Here is a 19065-nt window from a genome sequence, read left to right on the forward strand (position 1 = left end):
TCAATAGATATACTAATAGATAAGTATGTTCTTTTAAAACTGCAATCAGAATAGCCACAAACTCTAACCCTTATTGCTTCACAGACTACTCTTTCCGTTACTATATACAACTTCCAGCTGAATCATTCACAAACATGAATAAGAGTTCATTAAACGCATCAGAGCTAAGCGTAATGACAACACACAATTAACTGAGGCACATATTATTATTAAAAATATATTTACATTCAATACGTATGAATCTGTAAATGAATCAGAGATATGTACATATATCTGACTGAGCAATGATTAATACTGCATACCCTATAGCTATTTGAGCTATGATATGTCGCCTGTATGAGTTTGGAGTTTGGAGTCTTTACCTAGAGTGGACTTAAATTGAGACCTTGTAGCACAATAATTCTTTCGAATTAACAGATCTTTTTTTTTATATATACCCATACATAAAATAATCTGAAACAAGCCTCTAAAAATATTCTATAATTTAGTATTTGGTCAGATGATCAAAGGGTATTCAAAAGTCTATGCTTGACTGGTAGCCGACTCTTATCGCAGTTTGCGGAATGAGGAAATGTTGACAGATTAAGCCGAAGCAGTGGCGTAGGCAGATTTTATAAGAGGGCCCCTGTCTAGACAGACCAATGAAAATAGCCTGATGCATACATAGATCACGCTGCAGTCGTAGCGGTTTCTTTGCGAGCCCCCGTCGACGCCACTGCGCGTCTATGAAAATACAGTTAGTGATTATAAAGTCAGATTGCAGATTTTGATTTGTGTTCAAATTTACTCAAAAGCTCAGTGTCAACGCGTCTTTGTGCTCAGCATCAGCGAAATGAAGTCGTTTACTGTTTTTTTGCTGCTCACCTTTGGCATTGTCGCCTGTAGTGCCAGGGTATGGAAATTCGTCAAATTTGGTGCCCTATAATCAATAATGTTTTGCAGCATCATCATGAGGCTGATGCACCTAAGCTGCCCATTACGCTCTATTATGAAGCCCTCTGTCCCTACTGCATGCATTTTGTAACCACTCAGCTGAACCCGTCGATGGTGCGCAAGGATCGACTGCACTACACGAACCTAACCCTGGTGCCCTTCGGCAACGCCCACGTAAGTGATTTGCATGTGCAGCGACTAGAGGTCTCGTCCATATGAATGAGCATTTGCTGCTACAGCTGAACGAGAAGGGTGAGGTGACCTGTCAGCACGGTGAGGACGAGTGCGAGATGAATGCCTGGCATGCCTGCATACTGGAGCACAATGACATCAACATATCACTAAAGCTAATTGCCTGCATGATGCGCGGTCGCAAGAATAATCTAGACAAGTGCGCCAATAGATATGGCATTGATGTGACTGCTGTGAAGGACTGCAAGAGCGCGCGCAGCGTGGATGAGATATTAAAGAAATATGCTGAGGCGACGGCTCAAGTGGACTTCCGAGGGGTGCCGGCCATAGCAGTGGATAATGCAAGTATAATCAGCTTTAGCTCAATATTATATTACAAGCAATTCTCCTTTTTCAATCAGGAATTCAAGTCTGATGACCAGGATGAACTTTCGGATAACTTTGACCAAACATTCTGTGCCAAGTACAAAGCCAAGTTTAACATAAGACTCAAGAATTGTTAACAATATGCCAAGCAATGTAGCTTTATGAACATTTATAGTTGCCTAATATACAAATATATACATAAATTGGTATTTTCAAAGTCACTGAGTATTCGTGAATATAAAAAGTATTTGATTTTGGCCAACACTGGACGAAACGGCTTCAGTACATAATTAAAAGATCACAATTGAATATCTAACATAATTTTAGATGCATGTTTAACTTAGTTTTGATTTTGATTACCCCAATATTTATACTTAATATAATATTCATCAATTATTTTTTCTTTTCAAGCATTGCAATAATTCTGTCCAGCTTTGCGGTTTGTTGCGCTTCGAATTCATCCAGTCTTTTAGTTATTGTGAGCTGCAGCTGCTCGAACTTGGCGTCGATTTGCTGCTGTACACTTGGACTGACATCAGCGTCAGTGGCTGGTGGCATTGGATTAGGCTGTGCTGGGCACGAAAGGCCTTTCATCATGCACAGAAACTTTTGCAACTTCTCATCATTTTCATCGGCTTGATTAGAACAGCCGCTCGCGCCGCCTTTTTGCAGCAATTCCTGTATCTTTTGTATATCAAATGGCTTTTGCTGCTGAGTGGTAATCCCATTCGGATTCGGAGCAATGTGCAACATAGCGCCATACACACAAATCTCCTTGGCAGAGGTGAGTAGCTTCAAATTAATCTCGGCTATGCCAGAGCGATCGATTTCGACATCGTAACGATAGGGTCGTATGGGTATATCCGCCTCTTGCTCTTCAAGGCTGGTGCCATAGATGGTCTCCAGATACTCCTGTGTGGGCCCAACAAAGACCTCCACTTTGGGTGCGCTGCACACAAGCGTTATGGCGGCAATTTTAAAATTTGGCGATATTTGAAATTGCAGTTCACAGGGTATTGACGGGCAGTCGTTGTTCGAGAACAAAACAGCGCGCTCCTCATCGATAACATCGTCCAAGTCGGGCCTGCAAACATGTATATAATTATATATATAAATATGTGTCTAAACCAGTTTGGGCGTGAATGCAATTTTTAGCTGTAAATGGAAATCCTTTGTCTAACTTTTCAAAGACATCTTCGTCCGAGTGCCGTGTGGGTATCACCTGTTGCAGCTCTTTGCCAGCTGTTTGGGCCCAGCTGCATCGCGCAGTTACTTTCTCAGTCATAATTTTCAGTTGTGAGTAATAATAGCGATAATAAAAACTATTGCAGCAGCTAAGCTCACAAACGCTTTGTTTACTGCTGCTTCTTCTACATTCAGATGCCGAGGCTGCCCATCTGTTGCGATAGCTGGGCGAAAAAACAAACAGCAGCAGGGTTGCATTTTTCGATACGAGTTTGGCGCCAAACGTAACCGCCTTACGTAATACCAACCGCGAACAGCCCACACAGCGTTGCAATACGCTGTTTTGACAGCCACGACCTTGATAAGCCCCCTTGTAGGTCATATTTGAGCAGACTCAAAGGAAAGCGACAGTGCTATAAGCGCCATCGCCGCAAGTATAACATAATTTTCCGTAAACTAGTACAATTATCAAATATGGGTGGCAAGTACAAGATTGTAATGGTTCGCCACGGCGAGTCCGAGTGGAACCAGAAAAATCAATTCTGCGGCTGGTACGATGCCAACCTGAGCGACAAGGGTAAATTTAAGTTCACATAATGAAAGACATAATACAATCAATCGATACTTTGTGATCAGGCAAGGAGGAGGCTCTAGCTGCTGGCAAGGCCGTTAAGAACGCTGGCCTCGAATTCGATGTGGCCCACACGTCGGTGCTGACCCGCGCACAGGTCACTTTGGCCAGCATTCTGCAGGCCAGCGGCCACAAGGAGATCCCCATCTACAAGACCTGGCGCCTGAATGAGCGTCACTATGGTGGTTTGACCGGCCTGAACAAGGCTGAGACCGCCGCCAAATATGGCGAGGCTCAGGTGCAAATCTGGCGTCGCAGCTTCGACACCCCGCCACCACCGATGGAGCCCGGCCACCCCTACTACGACACCATTGTCAAGGATCCGCGTTACGCCGATGGACCCAAGCCCGAGGAGTTCCCCATGTTCGAGTCACTGAAGCTGACCATCGAGCGCACACTGCCATACTGGAACGATGTCATCATTCCACAGATGAAGGAGGGCAAGCGCATCCTGATTGCAGCCCACGGCAACAGTCTGCGCGGCATTGTCAAGCATTTAGATAGTGCGTCACAGTTGTCATAAACTCTAGATCATTTTTAAAGTATCCACTTCATCCATACAGATCTGTCTGAGGATGCCATCATGGCCCTGAACTTGCCCACTGGCATACCGTTTGTCTACGAGCTGGACGAGAACTTCAAGCCCGTGGTATCCATGCAGTTCCTTGGCGACGAGGAGACAGTCAAGAAGGCCATCGAAGCTGTTGCTGCCCAGGGCAAGGCCAAGTAAACGCTAATCTCTATCTCAAAATAAACAAGCACAATTGCTAGACATTGTTTAGTTCGGCTAGACGCTGGACTCATCCTCCCGTTTGTTGTTGTGGTTCTTGTAGCACGAATCCGGTTCATCCCCACTCCCAAGTACAGTTAATAAATAATTTATTATAACAGAAGCCAAAGGTCAGATCTTTGGGTTTTATTACATTCACTTCCTCCCCTGATTCGATCACTTACGTTTCTTCTTGCCATCCTTGGCTAGCTCCAAGCCCAATATGCACTTGGGCGGCACCTTGTAGGTCTCCGTGAGCAGCGTGTATATGAAGCGGATCTGATTGCCCTGCACCTGCAGCTGCTCGTGCTTCTGATGCGGCAGCTTGACGATGCTTGTGCTGGCGGCAGCGCCTTGTTTGCACAGCTTTATCAGCTCGGTCATGATGATGCCGTAGGCCTCGATGTTACTCACCAGGGTTACTTTCTTGTTGCCCGACCTGGTGGCCAGGGACATTTGTATTTGGGGCTTGCCACTGGTGTCCTTGCCGCTGCACATTTGATAGGAATGCTCCATTTTACTCGTGATAATGGAGGTCAGTTCGCTCAGTGTACCCTCTCGATTGCCGCACAGTTCCTGGAGCACCGCATCGGGACGCACCAGCTTTGTCTGCGGATCGATTAGGTTATGCTTGCTCACATATTCGCGCACAATCTTCTTGACCTGACCCACGGGAATGCCCTCGCCTCGTTTGTAGTTCAACTTTGTGAAGAACGCGGCGGTGACGTCAGACACGATATACATCTCCTTGAGCTCTGAGTGGAACAGTAGCTTCTCAGCCGTTGCTCCGCTGCTAGCGCCCGTCTTCACATCCGTTATAAAGTTCACCAGTTCTGGATGCTCCAGATCGACGGAGATGATCTTATCCACGCCCTTCGTCTCCTCCCGCACCACTATGAAGCCCTGATCGACCATCTCTGCCAGGAAATTGGACAGCTTCTTATAGCGCGTCTTCTTCAAGTCAATGGGTTCAACTGCCTCGGGCACCACGTAAAGCCTAAAGAAGTTGCTGGTTAGTAGCGGCAGCGGCAACTTGTTGCCATTGTGCTTAAGCGCAGCCAAAAATGCCTTTTTGAGCAACGTTTCCGGTGTGGCCTCATCTGGTGATGGTGCTTCGGGAACTGCTGAAGTTTCACTAGTCTCGTCCAGCGTTAAGGCTGTTGTGCTGGACTCCAATTCAACTGATTCTGTAGCTTGTGATATCGGTTCAGGTGAAGATGCCTGCTCGGGTTGTGGAGCCTTGATCACTTTGCGCTGATGATCTGGACTACCCAAGGCGGGAAAGTCGTCAACCGTCAAGGTCTTCATCTTAACCAGAGGGATTTGCTGCAACATTGTGGGCTCATGGGCCCACAACTTATCGCCGAACATGTGCAGCATTTTAACAGCCACGCCATGACCACCGCACATGTAGAGATCATCGCTGGAGCGCGCCAGCTGGCCCACGCCCACAGCCGAACTGTTATTTGTCAAGTTAACTGCAACTGCAGAAAACGAAATCGGAAAATTTAGAATTAGAATTCAATGTACAATATTCCATACACTCACTCAACTGATCCTTCTTGAAGTGTCCATACATTTGGTGGCCAACGCCAAGCGGCACTACGCCGGGCAGCATCAAATCCGCCCCATTCGACAGCTTTGGCAGCACGCCCTCGTGTGTGGTGAAATAAGGCAGTATGTCGGGCGTTGCCCACAGTGTGTAGAGCGTGGGCACCAGCTGCCCGCCATCCAGCTCAAAGAACATCGGCTGCTTGTCCACGCAGTAGACCATGCTCGGCTGGCCGCCATGTGTGAGAATTTTCAGCTGCGTCACATTCGCCTTTGCCGGCAGCAGATTGTCGCCCGGCACATGTGGGAAGGCTAATTCGAGTCGAGCTCGCAGCTTCTTGGATTCGGAGCCTTTGAGAGCGGCACTGCTCTTTAATCTGTAGGGTTTTAAAAACATGAGCGGAACTTACGAACAATTTGCGCACGTAAACTAAACTAACTAAATAAATAGAAACTAACTGACGGTCACAATAGACACGCGCCGTCGCCTGATGAGCGAAAAATAAACAGCTGATCCGTGACTTTCAAAAGTAGCTAAACAATATAATTTAAAGAATAATGTATGAATTCATTTATTGAATTTGAATTATTGCTCTGCGGATAACTAATGCACATTTCATAATTTATCATAAATATATTTAAGCAATAGTTCACAATAGATTTCTGTTGATGTATAATTTTCTGTTAACAGTTTGCCGGCTCGACTGTTAAGAGACTCAATAGGTTACGCGAGAAGCAGCTCTGTTACTGTTTATGTTAACTAACAGCTCGATGGTGACGTCACAGTTTCGGCTCTGAAATTTGGCGGGCACTTAGCAAATATCCTTCAGTAATAAATTTATTGGCTATATTTCAAATTTAAATTAAAGAGGTTTTTTAATGTTATGTTCTTATAGCTAAATTGAACAAAGAAAAGGAAAACTAAGGTGTCAAAAATCTATTTATACATGGCGTTTTCCAATTCTGTTACTCTCTAATTTTTTAGAGAACATATCATCTAAAAGTAGATAACTTTATGTTTTAGAGTGCCTCCGAAGAGATTAAGCTTTGATATAGTCCAATAGACTATGTGAGACACAATAAATCAGAGAGTAAGTAGAATAGCTTAGGAAGGGAAGAGAAGAAGAAAGAGCAGAATGAAGACAAACAATAAAAGCCATAAAGTTGTTTCTCTTGAATTGTACTCAATAAAAATGAATACGCTTTTATTTAAAGAATAAAATAAACGTTCACATCAAAGACTCGCTTGATGCAAATTAGCACGCTACATTTGACGATCTCAAATCGTTTTGTGAGTTAATGATGCTTATGAATAAATTATAAGTATAATAATATTCGATAAGGAATGGAGCTCAATCGAAGTATTTCTTGAATTCCAAGCAACCGGCCCAGTTCTCATCCCAGCCGGGAGTCACCTTCTTGGCGTTCTCGTACCACTTGCTGACGTTAGCGTACTTGCTGATGTCGAATTTGGCCACTTCGAAGCTGGACACTGTGGCCAAGATGGCGATGTCGGCGACGGTGAGCGAGTCGCCAGCGACGTAGGTCTGACCCTCCAGGAAGGTGTTCAGGAATTCGAAGGCAGCCTCGATCTTCTTGAAGGCCTCGGGATCGGCGGGCGCCTTGGCGAACACTTGGGGATAGTAGTAGTTGGCAAAGCTCTGGTACAGGGTGCCCATATCGAAGTACAGCCTCTGGTTGATCAGGGCGCGCTTCTTGGGGCACTTGGGATAGAGCGAATCGGTCTTGCCGTACTTCTCCACCAGGTAGACCAGAATGGCGCGCGACTCCCACAGCGCGAAGCCATTGTCCACCAGAGTGGGGATCGTGTGCTGGGGATTGATCTTCAGGAATTCGGGCGTCAGATGCTCGCCAGCCTGCAGATTCAGCAGCTTCTTGTTCAGCTCAACGCCAACAGCCTTAGCGGCCATGATGACGGAGCGGCAGGGCGAGGAGCCTGGCAGATAGTAGAAGTCAACCATGTTTGTTTTACTATAATTAGAAGAGCACAGAGAGTAAACTACCATTAGACGCGCACTATAATTTCAGCAAAAACATATGGAAGCCCATTGGGAATCATAATTAAATATCGGGCTCATGTAGTATATATGTATGTATGTATGATTGTATTTATATACGTAGTCCTGTGATGTCATAGATATAACTTGTTATTTGTTTTTCTCTCTTGGGTTTTTTCCACACACTTCAAATAGTTTTTTCTATTGTTTTTGGCTCACAAACACAAATACACACAGACTTTGATGTTTAAATATATAAATTGTCCACTATGTATCTGTATAGTTGAACACTTACTTTTTTTTGCAGAAAATTGACAACGCGCTGTGCTAAGTATCAAGCAAGACTGTTGAGCTTTTCAAGAGACGAGCGGCTTTTATAGACCGCCGGCGTGAGTCAGTCACCGACCGCTATGAAACCGGCAAACACAAGCAACGAGTTATCTACGGTTTGGGGGAGCACAGTAAATACACAAATGCACACAAATATGCATACACACATACACAGACACACCCAGAGAGTTAGATGCCAAAAGACCGCTTGTTGATTTCGCGTGTTTGGCGTTGTTTGTATGCTTATACACATACATACATACATACAAATTTGCTATACTTGTTGTTTTCGAATTCAGTCACACACATAGTTGTTATTTGACTCTTTGCTGTATGTATGTATACACATATATTGCTAAAGTTCTTTAATATGTATGAGTGTATATTTCATTTATATGAACATTCACACAATATAGACAGCTTGAACTTCTATTAGGTCCAATATAAACAATTTTGCTTTTGGCAAATTGTGTGAATTCTTTGCAGCTGTTGTTAATTAGAGCTTGAGAAATTTAAGATATGACAGTAATCACGATAACTTAATTGGAAGATAATTGTTAAAACCGACATGAATACATTTGATCTCAAATTATTTTTAGAACAAACAACAAACAAATATTCAGTCAAGTAGTTCATTTTCCAATGGCCTTGAAAGTGTCAAATTATACTCATTCATATGTATGTATGTATGTAACTATCCATATGTATGAGCGTATATCAGAATATAACAATCTTGGACGTTCAGCTGCCCACGCCCTTGACATGCGATCGATTAAGAGCAAAAGCATTGCCGTTAAAGGCATGTAAATAAACGCTGTTTACAATGTATAACAATATATGCCAGTAATCATTACTTGCTTGTATTGCTCCTATGTATGTATAGCAGAATGTCTGTATGAATGTGCATTTCTTAATGTTATTGACTTTCCCTTAAAGGCCATGCTAAACTTAGTTCATGGCGATTAGTGTAGCTGATTGTACTACCAGAGATATTTCTTTATGAAGGGCCACAAATGGTCGCCATTATAATTAGCTAAGGTCATGCAGAGTCGCCAGGAGCTGTATACAATAAGTACATAATACATATACATATATCAACCTGACCGTAACTTGTATTATCCTGTAATTACATTTTCGATTTTTATTTGACGCAAAAGATCTTTATTTTGGCTTAATTTCCTAACATACATATCTCACATATTAATTTTCTGGCCATGTATTTAGCCTGAATATACATGTGTATAAGATTTCATCAGGTTTCATAAAAATTCAGTTCAGTAAAGTGTATCTCAATGACGAAATTCAGCTCATTCATATTACTAATTTGCAAAAACAAAATAAATAAATGACTTGGCATTTATTTTGTACGTACGACTCGAATATTCTATGAACATCAAACATTTTTTACTTTTATCAGTTTCACAACTGTCTAATTTTACTATCACCATGACACTGCATAAAACAATTTCAAAACAATGAGAGCCGGCTCACTATGATGGGGGTACACGTCAGGCAAATCTTCAAGCCAAAAACAAATCGAGTAAACTGTTGCGAACTGAGAGCTGAGAGAGCTTTAGTCACCTCTCCATATTCCAGAATGTTCGCAGCTCTGAGAAAACCCCAAACATAACAATGTGAAGAAGAAGCAGAAGCATAGGAAACCAACGGCAAGTTACTCATTTGTACATAATCCAACGATTCAATGAAAAGCATTAACAATGATTTGGGCTTTTACGCATCGATCTCTGACGAAGGAAATGAATGAAGAGAAAGGTCGTGGCGTCTATGAGCTATAAGCTTATTCATTCGTATGAATGTCCGAAGAACCAGTTTGCCTACTCCAACGACGCATGCGTCATGGAACCCTCTCATAAAAGATCTCCCAGCGGCGCAGAGAGCTTTGGCATTACTTAAGAGAAGAGCAGCTGAATGTGAAGAGATTAATTGTAAGAGAGGCAATAAATAATAGTTTGAAATAAATTCAATTTATATACATATTTATATACCCTGTTTGTACGAAGCTGATTGAGAGTAGCCTGACACAAAAAGCTGAGTACGAAGTATTTAAGATCTGTATACGTAGAACGAGCGGATGATAAATTAAGAGCAAAGATTAAATTGTGTATACATATATGTATTTTCATTCTCTTTTTGTATACATAGTAGATACAATGATTAAGCTCTGAATATATTTACAGGGTACATTTTAGCTATACACACAACATAGAGTTGTTTGGAAAGATTAAATAACACATGCATGCAGAACTTGGTAACTAAAAACCAAACTTGGTATGAACAGAATTCTAATGAATTAGGCGAAAGATCCTAATATGAAAATAAAAATTCGCACCATCACAAAAAAAAATAATTTTATATGATATTATAATGAATAACGAGTTGACAATTTAATTTTGGTTTATTATAGCAGTATTACTGCTGCTTGTTTTAAGTTCGAATATTTTCAAATATGTTATATTGCTTCAAAAAACAAATTCAGCAATTCCGAAACCATTAGAAAAAGTCGAATGCTGGATTATAAAATTTGATGAGTTTCTGATGGTTAGTGTACAAAATATGTCTACTTATACCAACTCAGAAATTCTAATGAAGCTTCTCTAGTTACAAATGCTCTCCGCATACACACAAGATATTATACAGTTGTTTCTTTCTGAGTATACTGAAAGGGCGTCAGTAGAGGTACTCTATAATACACGATAAGAAAGACGATACAAAGGTATATGTATTTGTATACACATTAGTCCAGACACTCTCGTATTTCCTAATAGAAGCATATAAAAGTCAGTGGGGGATCGCTTGTCAAACAGATCGGACTGAAAGGTAACTACGCAATGGACTTTTATTATTTGCCAGCTTCAGCTCCCTGTCGTGCCGTTCTCATGGTGGCCAGGGCCGTGGGTGTTGAGTTGAATAAAAAGCTGCTGAACACCTTGGCAGGTGAACAACTAACGCCCGAATTCGTGAAGATCAATCCACAGCATACGATTCCCACTCTGGTGGACAATGGCTTCTCCATCTGGGAGTCGCGTGCCATTCTCGTCTATCTCGTGGAGCAGTACGGCAAGGACGACTCACTCTATCCCAAGGATCCACAGAAGCGAGCACTGATCAATCAGCGCCTCTACTTCGACATGGGCACACTGATACACAGCTTTGCAGACTATTACTATCCGCAGTTCCTTCAAAACGCGCCTGCAGATCCAGCCAAGTTCGCTAAGATGGAAACAGCATTTGACTTTCTCAATACATTCCTAGAAGGTCAGAAATTTGTGGCTGGCGATACTTTGACTGTGGCCGACTTTTCCATTGTGGCCACAGTTTCCACATTTGTTGCGGCTGACTTTGATATTACCAAATACCCAAATGTGACCCGTTGGTATGAGGCCGTTCAGAAGGTAATACCCGGTTGGGATGAGGGCTTGGATGCGATGAAAGAATGGCTCGCAGAGAAGCGCAAAGAAAATGCAACTAAGTAAAACAAAAGGAATCTGTAAATTATTAAACAGATTCAATTATAATATTTTACATTAAATAAAGATTACAGAAATTATGCAATAGGCTGTAGCCGACTGCATAATACTCGTTCATAGCTAATAAACTGTTAAAGTTTATTTGTAATTGTGATTTTAGTTGATCTGTAGAACTCGAGAGTTCAAGCTGTAAAGCTTTTTAAGTGCGCAAGATGCCACGCCCCTTATAACTTAACTTTTTAAAAGATAACATACGAATATAATTATCAATTAGTTCGATATATTTTGCTATCTTATATATATATATATATATATATATATATATATATATATATATATATATATATATATATATATATAAGATAGCAAAAAGATATTAAGATACAGCAAAGATTTCATAAAATCAATATATAAAACTACTTCAGCATGTTAAGAAGAAAAGCTTCCTGAATTTTTCTATTCGAGCATTTCACTGCAAGTCACAAGCGTTCACGATTGATCAAATTATGAGTGCCAATGATAATGCGCCGCGATGACATTCTGATTGCCGTCGATAATACCCCACAGGGTTTTCCAGAACAATATGCCATTGATAAGTAATTTTTATCAAGCATGAAAGCAAAGAGGAATTGGGTTGCGATAACATTCACATACTTATGGCTTATCTGAGCTTTTACTACTCATATAATAGCCAGAGCAGAAAGTGAGCGAATTCAGTAGTCGCTCGCACATTGAAGGCGTCGGACACGAGAACTCAGATAGTGGAAATGGACTTTTATTACTCACCTGGCTCGGCCCCGTGCCGCTCCGTTCTTATGACAGCTGCCGCTTTGGGCATTAAGCTGAACAAGAAGTTGCTCAACACTGGCGAAAAGGAGCAGTTGAAACCGGAATTCATCAAGCTGAATCCCCAGCATACGATCCCAACGCTCGTCGATAATGGCTTCGCCATCTGGGAGTCGCGTGCCATTCTGATTTACCTGGTGGAGAAATATGGCAAAGACGATTCGCTCTATCCCAAGGATCCACAGCAAAAGGCGCTAGTGAACCAGCGCCTATACTTTGATATGGGTGTGCTTTACCAGGCCTTCGCCGATTATTACTATCCACAGTTTCGTTTCAACAAGCCCGCTGATCCCGAGATCTTCAAGAAAGTCGAGGCTGCCTTTGCATTCCTGAACACCTTTCTGGAAGGTGAGCAATATGTTGCCGGTAGTCGGCTGACCATCGCCGATATTTCCATCTTATCCTCTGTATCGACCATTGTGACAGTGGGCTTCCCACTGGCCAACTATCCGAACGTGGCTAACTGGTACGAACGTGTCCAAAAAGAGACGCCCGGCTGGGCTGAGAATGTGGAAGGCTTGGAGAAGCTCAAAGAGCGCATTGCTGGAATACGCAAGCAGTAAATTTATCGCAATCGCAATCCATATCGTATAACCAATATTTATAATTTCACTAAACAATAAGTTCGCAGAAAATATTGAATAAACTATATATATATTTATGTATGTATATTCACGGCTAGTTGAACTAAGTGTATTTATTTATTTACCGAACAATCACAGAAATTAAGCATGTCAATAATTACCGGCGAGCGAGAGATAGCAAAAAGCTTCGAAGTGCTCACAAACATGCATATATACATATGTATATGTATATTTGTATTTCTATGCGAATATCTGTGCATATGCACAGATGTGCATATATATGTACATACATACATACAGCTGTATTTAACTATGAACTTCGCTGCTTCAGCTTTTGTGTATTCAGCTTATTTGCTTGGCATGGTTTCTATGTATGTATGTTTGTATATATAGGCATATATTCTTATATTTCTGTACACATACATACGAGCATATGTACATATGTTTGTGCAAATCGAGCTTATTTGACGCGGCGCTGAAAATACCTTATGTGTTGACTTTTTAAATGTTCTTTTTAACCTGTTGCATGCAGCTCGTAAGTTTAGCGAACTCGGGCAGCTTTCATGCTTCGCTTAAGCTTTTTTAAAGCTCTCCTTTGCAATTTTTATAGCTTTAATGATTATCATGAATAAGTGAATTTTGAATTGAAATTTCATAGTTTGCTAACATTCATGGCTCAATTTATTAAATTAACACTATTATATTTTTATATTTTTGAATAAAGAAGACAATTAATAAAGAAATATTATCATTGTATTATTAATTTCGAATGCATGAGATATATGTAGATATAACCGCATGAATAAATATTGTTTCTATGCTCATTTTCTGAGCTAAATGAGCATATTGGTTTTGTTACCGTAAAAATTTATATATTTTTTGGATAGATATTATATCAAGATTTCCATATTAAATTATCTTTACATATCAGCTTTAGCACACGCCTTAATATTTTGTAGCCTCTTGAGGCGCGAACGAGTATGACACATTCAGTTGGTTCTAATTTATTATATATTCGCATATATATAACCTCCATAGCAAAATGAATGTAACAGTGACAAACCAAACATGATAAACGATTGAAAAAGTACTTAAGAGATAATATTCTATAAACTATTGCCATAAAAGCAGTTACTATCGCGTGCTCAAAATCAGTTTGCGCTTAACATTCGACAGCAGAGTACAATCAATACCCAATTACAAAATGGATTTCTATTATATGCCCGGCTCCACAACCTGCCGATCAGTGATCATGACGGCGAAAGCTCTGGGCGTCCAACTGAACAAGAAAATTGTGAATACCCTGCAGAAAGAACAATTGAAACCAGAATTTCTGAAGATCAACCCGCAGCAAACGATTCCAACGATCGTGGATAATGGCTTCGCACTGTGGGAGTCGCATGCCATTCTGATCTACCTGGTTGAGAAGTACGGCAAGGACGACTCGCTCTATCCCAAGGATCCCAAGCAACAGGCTATAGTCAATCAGCGCCTATACTTTGACATGGGTGTGCTGTACAAATCATTCACTGATTATTTCCACCCAATATTCCTGTTGAACAAGCCCGGAGATCCTGAAGGCTTCAAAAAGATCGAGACTGCCCTCGGTTTCCTCAACACCTTCCTCGAGGGTCAAGAGTACGTGGCTGGCGATCATTTAACCATCGCTGATATTGCCATTGTGGCCACCGTTTCTACATTTGTGGCTGCCAATATTGAGCTCAAGAGCTACCCAAATGTGGCCCAGTGGTACGCCAATGCTGAGAAGGTAGTTCCTGGCTGGTTGGAAAATTTGGAAGGTATGGCCCAGATGAAGCAGTGGTACGATGCTAAAGTGAAAGACGTGAAAGCTTAAATTATTTTCCATTAAAACTATAAAGGTTTTTATTGATAAGCAGTTTGTGCAATAAATAATAATTACTAAATGATAATAATTTTTGATATGAAATCTCTGAGCTATTGCGATCCCTATAGTGGGCATGATCATGTTTTTAATACTATAGAAAAGGTTTTTTTTTCGGTTTGTCAAATTAACAAGTCAAGCGCAACTAATTTTTAGCTTTCAAAAACAAAAAATAATATTAATAACAAGAAATAAATAAATAAAACAAAATAATAATAAATGAATTGACCTCAATTTATTTTATGTTTCGAATCTATTATATAAATTTGAAAATTAGTTGAGTCATAAAATTCTCTAGATTCCATATCCCATATTTCAATAAAAACTCATCATGATTATGACTAAATAAAAGTATATATATATATATATATATTTCAGTTCTTCTTGGTTTATAATTGATAAAGTTAAGTTCTAATCTCCAACTATTAGTCCATTTCAGTCTCCGGTTCGACTAGCTTCTGCAGCTGGCGATATTTGTGAATGGCATTGCGTACGAATTCCGTGGTTCGTCTCACGCGTTCCGGCGTAATTTCCTCGGCTAGCATGCGACCCACATCTTGTGCCCCGCCAAATCGTAGGTAGTTAACGGCTTTGTTTGGAAACTCACAGATTTGAGTGTGCCGGCAGAGCGCGCTGGTGATGGCGCTGCCAAAGAGAATCACCCCCACGGCAGATAGCACGACGGCCACAATGCGGAAGAGCGTGGACATCAGTATGGAGGGCAAAAGCCGGGACGCAAAGGCTATCAAGGGATTCATGACAGGAGAGGGCGCAGCTGCCACAGTTGTTGTACTATCGGAAGCAACATCGGAGCTAACCTGATTGGCGGGCACTAAGAAGCCCTCGTAGCCGGTCTGCACCATAATGGGGCCCGGATACGGATAGATGCCGGGCGCCCCAGTTATGGGTGCGGGATAGCCCGCGGCAAGCGGTGGCAAACCTGCAGCACCGCCGTATTGACTCAGATACTGCTGAAAGGCCTCGGGCGTGATGAGGCCACCGGCATAGATGGATACCGGCTCATTGCTGCTGGCACTGGCCACATTATCACCCGGCTGTAATGGAATAATCTGAGACCTCTTCTACCTTCATTCAGTTGTTGCTGATTTCACTTACGACTGATGGTTCCTGCGCTTCGTTGTTTCCGGCAGAAGTTTGATTCGTGGAATTGGCACTGATCAGAGCTGCCTCGTTTGAGGCGATCGGCTCGATGTGTGTGTCTGGCAGCTTATCCGTCTCCTCTATGCTATTGACAGCTGTTGCAGGAGGGGCAGTCTCCAGTGCCGGCAGCGTGCACGCTTCATAGAACATCATGAGCAGCAGCAGCAGGCGCAGCGACATGTTGTATGGACTTCTGTAGCTCATCTCGATACACTTTCAGGACGACGACTGTTTATGGCACCTGTGCTGCTCAGCGCCTTTATAGGGTCCTGTTGGCCGGATCCATTTTGTGCATTGCGCGCTCAAGTGTCCCTCCTTTTTGCAACTAATGATAGATTTTCTGGGAATTTGAATGGTTAATGCCTTTGAATGTATTTTCCTTAATTTCCCAAAATAGGCATTGTCCTTGGCTTACCTGCATAAATGGCACCTCAGGTAACTATCCGGCGAGTGAGCTAGGTAAGTTTCGCTCTACACTGGCGGGCGAAAAAGAGTGCCTGGTTCAGGCTTAGCTAATTTCCTTAACATTTCAGATTATCTAATGCCCCACGACAGCGCGTGCCTGCTTTGAAGTGGCCAAGAAAGTGCTAAAAGTTAGCCTAACATGCATTGGGCCCACTTTCAGTTTCGCCCCCAGTTGCCGCCTGACCAAGTTTCCGAGCGCCATTCATTTGGAAAGACTGGCTGCAATCAATAACAAATAAAACACGTAGCTACAACAAATTATGTAGTGGCTTAATTTTAGAACGGAAAAAAGGAGCAGACAAGCGCACGATATCCTGACCGAGTTTCGGCAGCCGCACGCCCCCACAATCCGGCTACTGTCCTCACTGTGCCACTCGTCCTTTCACTCGCGCCAAACGCCCGTTCAGGTGAGCACACATTAGCCGAGGCGACGCGCCGCGACTGTCGTCCAGGTAACGTTCGCTATGAAAACTAAACGAAAATAGCAAAACAAAACAGACATGAAACAAAGCGCCAAGCAGCCGCCGATGACATGAAAGTTCTGAAAATTCAAACAGGCAGACAACGACAACGCGCGACGGCGACGGATACATTGAGGGACAGACACGTCCCCAAGTTAACATAAACTGATTATATCATCAACAAAGACATCATCAACGCAACAGCAGCACCACCACCAGCCAAAGGACCAGAGCTCCGCAGCGACGACAGCAGCGCTCGACACTCGCAGCCACACTGGGGAACTGCATAGACATCGACTCCGTGGCAGTGGTGCAACACAAGCTGGTGCATAGGATTGTGTGAGTATGCAGCTAGCTGGCAGCAATACCATTTCCCACATTCATAATTCAAAATTAATCGAGGTAGAGCAGCTTCAATTAATATTCCAGTAACACACTCAAGTGTGAATAAATTTCCACAGCTAAGCACTGGCATACCCTAAGATATTTCTGCATCTGATATTACTCAATCAATTAATTTCAGTATGTCGAATTTGTAATAATAAATAAAGTAAAGTCAAGGAAAGTAACCATTCTTAATTTGTCATAAGTTTTTCTTAGAAATATAACTTAACATATTTTAAAAACGTCTTAAAATCTAGATATTAAACCAAATTTTCTTTTCCCTACTTAAGCTTAGAAATCTTTTCAGTACATCACTTGGTTATTTTTAAATGTTTTTGATTATTTCTGTATTTATTCATAACATGATCTCAGCCCAATTATCACTGATTTTTATTGCTGAGCTTTGCTTGTTTACCAGACTCACTCGTATATAAATGAAAGCAAATTAGATATTATTAAAATAGCATATTGAGAAGAAATTTCGGTCGACCTTTAGCATTCACCTTGTCGAGACCTAATGTAAATCGCCAAGCAATTTACATTAATAAAATATTTGAAATCGATGAATTGATTTTCTGCTGTGCGAGCGACTAACTGGTGTCCTGTCGTGTCCTTGTCCAATTTAGAAAGCACTTTCAGTTGATACCCATGAATCGAACCGAACAAATTGTAACCGAGTTCGTCTACTTTCTAATTGTCAGAGGTGGCAAAATGTCGACGCCAGTGCTGTACTATCTACCTCCGAGTCCGCCCTGTCGCAGTATTCTGCTGCTGGCCAAAATGCTCGATCTGAACTTCGAGCTAAAGATTGTCAACATACTGGAGGGGGAGCAGCTGAAGCCCGAATTCGTGGCCATGAATCCACAGCACTGTGTGCCCACCATGAACGACGAGGGATTGGTGCTGTGGGAAAGGTGACAAATGCTACAAAAGAATATCTGAATCACAACAAATATTTAGTGTTAATCGTTCATTGTAGTCGCGCTATACTCTCATATTTGGTTGCCGCCTACGCCAAGACGGACGAGCTGTACCCCACAGATATACGAGTGCGAGCTCTCGTGGATCAGCGGTTACACTTTGACCTGGGCACTCTCTATCAGCGCCTCACCGACTTCTATGTGAGTGGCTGACAGCAAAAAAGTCAACATTTAATAAAATAAACGTACTTCCCGCGCAGTTTCCCACAATGTTCATCGGCGCCCCCCTGGACGAGGGAAAACGAGCCAAGCTGACCGAAGCTGTAGGCTGGCTGAATTCAATACTCGAAGGTCGCGAATTCGCAGCTGCAGATCATTTCACCATTGCGGATTTGACGCTTCTTGTTACTGTCTCCCAGCTGGAGGCCTTCGAATTCGAGCTTAAGATCTACAAGCATGTCAAGCAATGGCTGGAACGATGCAAGCAGCACATGGCGCCCTACGACTACGAAGAACTCAATGCCAGCAAAGCGGCTATGTTGGCCGACATGTTCAAGGCTAAGATGAAACAAACAGGTGGCACGTAATCATATAATATTCCTAAATATAATTTAGTTTTTAATGTGTGTGTGTGTATGTTAAAGTTATATTAAATAAATTTTTAGGTTTTGGCTTTCAATGAATAATGAAAGAAATTTTGTTATATGCGTATAGATAATGTATGAATGTAGATATATATATATATATAGATATAAATACCTACCTCTATTATCATTCAATTTGGTCTTATGCTGTTTGGTATGCCGCATCAAACTAAATTTAGTTAAGCTAACCTCTAAATGGGTGAACCTCGGGGTCAATAAAATGGCTTAGAACTC

General features: G+C 41.9%; 10 protein-coding genes across 13 annotated transcripts; 6 read left to right on the top strand and 4 right to left on the bottom strand.

The window, feature by feature from the left end:
* Positions 1-770: 770 nt before the first annotated feature.
* On the top strand, positions 771-1708 carry LOC6573119 (GILT-like protein 2). Its single transcript, XM_001999174.4, has 4 exons — positions 771-892; positions 943-1107; positions 1173-1466; positions 1527-1708. Exons 1-4 carry the CDS (start codon positions 833-835, stop codon positions 1626-1628), a joined length of 621 nt encoding a protein of 206 aa, XP_001999210.1. The 5' UTR covers positions 771-832; the 3' UTR covers positions 1629-1708.
* LOC6573118 lies at positions 1622-2882 on the bottom strand. The gene is made up of 2 exons (XM_001999173.4): positions 2673-2882; positions 1622-2575 (listed from the first exon to the last, which is right to left on the bottom strand). The coding sequence occupies exons 1-2, from the start codon at positions 2774-2776 to the stop codon at positions 1885-1887; spliced, it is 795 nt and encodes a 264-aa protein (XP_001999209.1). The 5' UTR covers positions 2777-2882; the 3' UTR covers positions 1622-1884.
* Positions 2883-3055: 173 nt separating this feature from the next.
* On the top strand, positions 3056-4200 carry LOC6573117 (phosphoglycerate mutase 1). Its single transcript, XM_001999172.4, has 3 exons — positions 3056-3253; positions 3313-3810; positions 3871-4200. The coding sequence occupies exons 1-3, from the start codon at positions 3151-3153 to the stop codon at positions 4035-4037; spliced, it is 768 nt and encodes a 255-aa protein (XP_001999208.2). The 5' UTR covers positions 3056-3150; the 3' UTR covers positions 4038-4200.
* LOC6573116 (eukaryotic translation initiation factor 2D) lies at positions 4186-6282 on the bottom strand. 2 transcript variants are annotated; one of them, XM_044007513.1, is made up of 3 exons: positions 6091-6280; positions 5625-6004; positions 4186-5560 (listed from the first exon to the last, which is right to left on the bottom strand). In XM_044007513.1, the coding sequence occupies exons 2-3, from the start codon at positions 5848-5850 to the stop codon at positions 4254-4256; spliced, it is 1533 nt and encodes a 510-aa protein (XP_043863448.1). In that variant the 5' UTR covers positions 5851-6004; positions 6091-6280; the 3' UTR covers positions 4186-4253. The 2 variants fall into 2 exon arrangements, with proteins under 2 accessions (XP_043863448.1, XP_001999207.1); XM_001999171.4 differs by having other exon boundaries at positions 5625-6282.
* A 509-nt stretch (positions 6283-6791) lies between these two features.
* LOC6573115 (glutathione S-transferase D1) lies at positions 6792-8033 on the bottom strand. Its single transcript, XM_001999170.4, has 2 exons — positions 7941-8033; positions 6792-7619 (listed from the first exon to the last, which is right to left on the bottom strand). Exon 2 carries the CDS (start codon positions 7607-7609, stop codon positions 6980-6982), a length of 630 nt encoding a protein of 209 aa, XP_001999206.1. The 5' UTR covers positions 7610-7619; positions 7941-8033; the 3' UTR covers positions 6792-6979.
* Positions 8034-10765: 2732 nt separating this feature from the next.
* LOC6573114 (glutathione S-transferase 1-1) lies at positions 10766-11591 on the top strand. Its single transcript, XM_001999169.4, has one exon. The coding sequence runs from the start codon at positions 10825-10827 to the stop codon at positions 11467-11469; it is 645 nt and encodes a 214-aa protein (XP_001999205.1). The 5' UTR covers positions 10766-10824; the 3' UTR covers positions 11470-11591.
* Positions 11592-12169: 578 nt separating this feature from the next.
* On the top strand, positions 12170-12956 carry LOC6573113 (glutathione S-transferase 1-1). Its single transcript, XM_001999168.4, has one exon. The coding sequence runs from the start codon at positions 12231-12233 to the stop codon at positions 12870-12872; it is 642 nt and encodes a 213-aa protein (XP_001999204.1). The 5' UTR covers positions 12170-12230; the 3' UTR covers positions 12873-12956.
* A 1086-nt stretch (positions 12957-14042) lies between these two features.
* LOC6573112 (glutathione S-transferase D5) lies at positions 14043-15017 on the top strand. The gene has a single exon (XM_032727921.2). It carries the CDS (start codon positions 14098-14100, stop codon positions 14746-14748), a length of 651 nt encoding a protein of 216 aa, XP_032583812.1. The 5' UTR covers positions 14043-14097; the 3' UTR covers positions 14749-15017.
* Positions 15018-15131: 114 nt separating this feature from the next.
* Positions 15132-16208, bottom strand: LOC6573111. Its single transcript, XM_032733719.2, has 2 exons — positions 15913-16208; positions 15132-15851 (listed from the first exon to the last, which is right to left on the bottom strand). Exons 1-2 carry the CDS (start codon positions 16159-16161, stop codon positions 15222-15224), a joined length of 879 nt encoding a protein of 292 aa, XP_032589610.1. The 5' UTR covers positions 16162-16208; the 3' UTR covers positions 15132-15221.
* Positions 16209-16293: 85 nt separating this feature from the next.
* Positions 16294-18873, top strand: LOC6573110 (glutathione S-transferase D7). 3 transcript variants are annotated; one of them, XM_032733720.2, is made up of 5 exons: positions 16294-16416; positions 16491-17222; positions 17969-18181; positions 18247-18388; positions 18448-18873. In XM_032733720.2, exons 3-5 carry the CDS (start codon positions 17979-17981, stop codon positions 18772-18774), a joined length of 672 nt encoding a protein of 223 aa, XP_032589611.1. In that variant the 5' UTR covers positions 16294-16416; positions 16491-17222; positions 17969-17978; the 3' UTR covers positions 18775-18873. The 3 variants fall into 3 exon arrangements, with proteins under 3 accessions (XP_032589611.1, XP_043863336.1, XP_001999201.2); XM_044007401.1 differs by having other exon boundaries at positions 16294-17222; XM_001999165.4 differs by lacking the exons at positions 16294-16416; positions 16491-17222 and having other exon boundaries at positions 17851-18181.
* The last annotated feature ends 192 nt before the right edge of the window (positions 18874-19065 follow it).

This window comes from Drosophila mojavensis, unplaced genomic scaffold (assembly GCF_018153725.1).
Source record: "Drosophila mojavensis isolate 15081-1352.22 unplaced genomic scaffold, ASM1815372v1 contig_16, whole genome shotgun sequence".
NCBI classification, from domain to species: Eukaryota; Metazoa; Arthropoda; class Insecta; order Diptera; family Drosophilidae; genus Drosophila; species Drosophila mojavensis.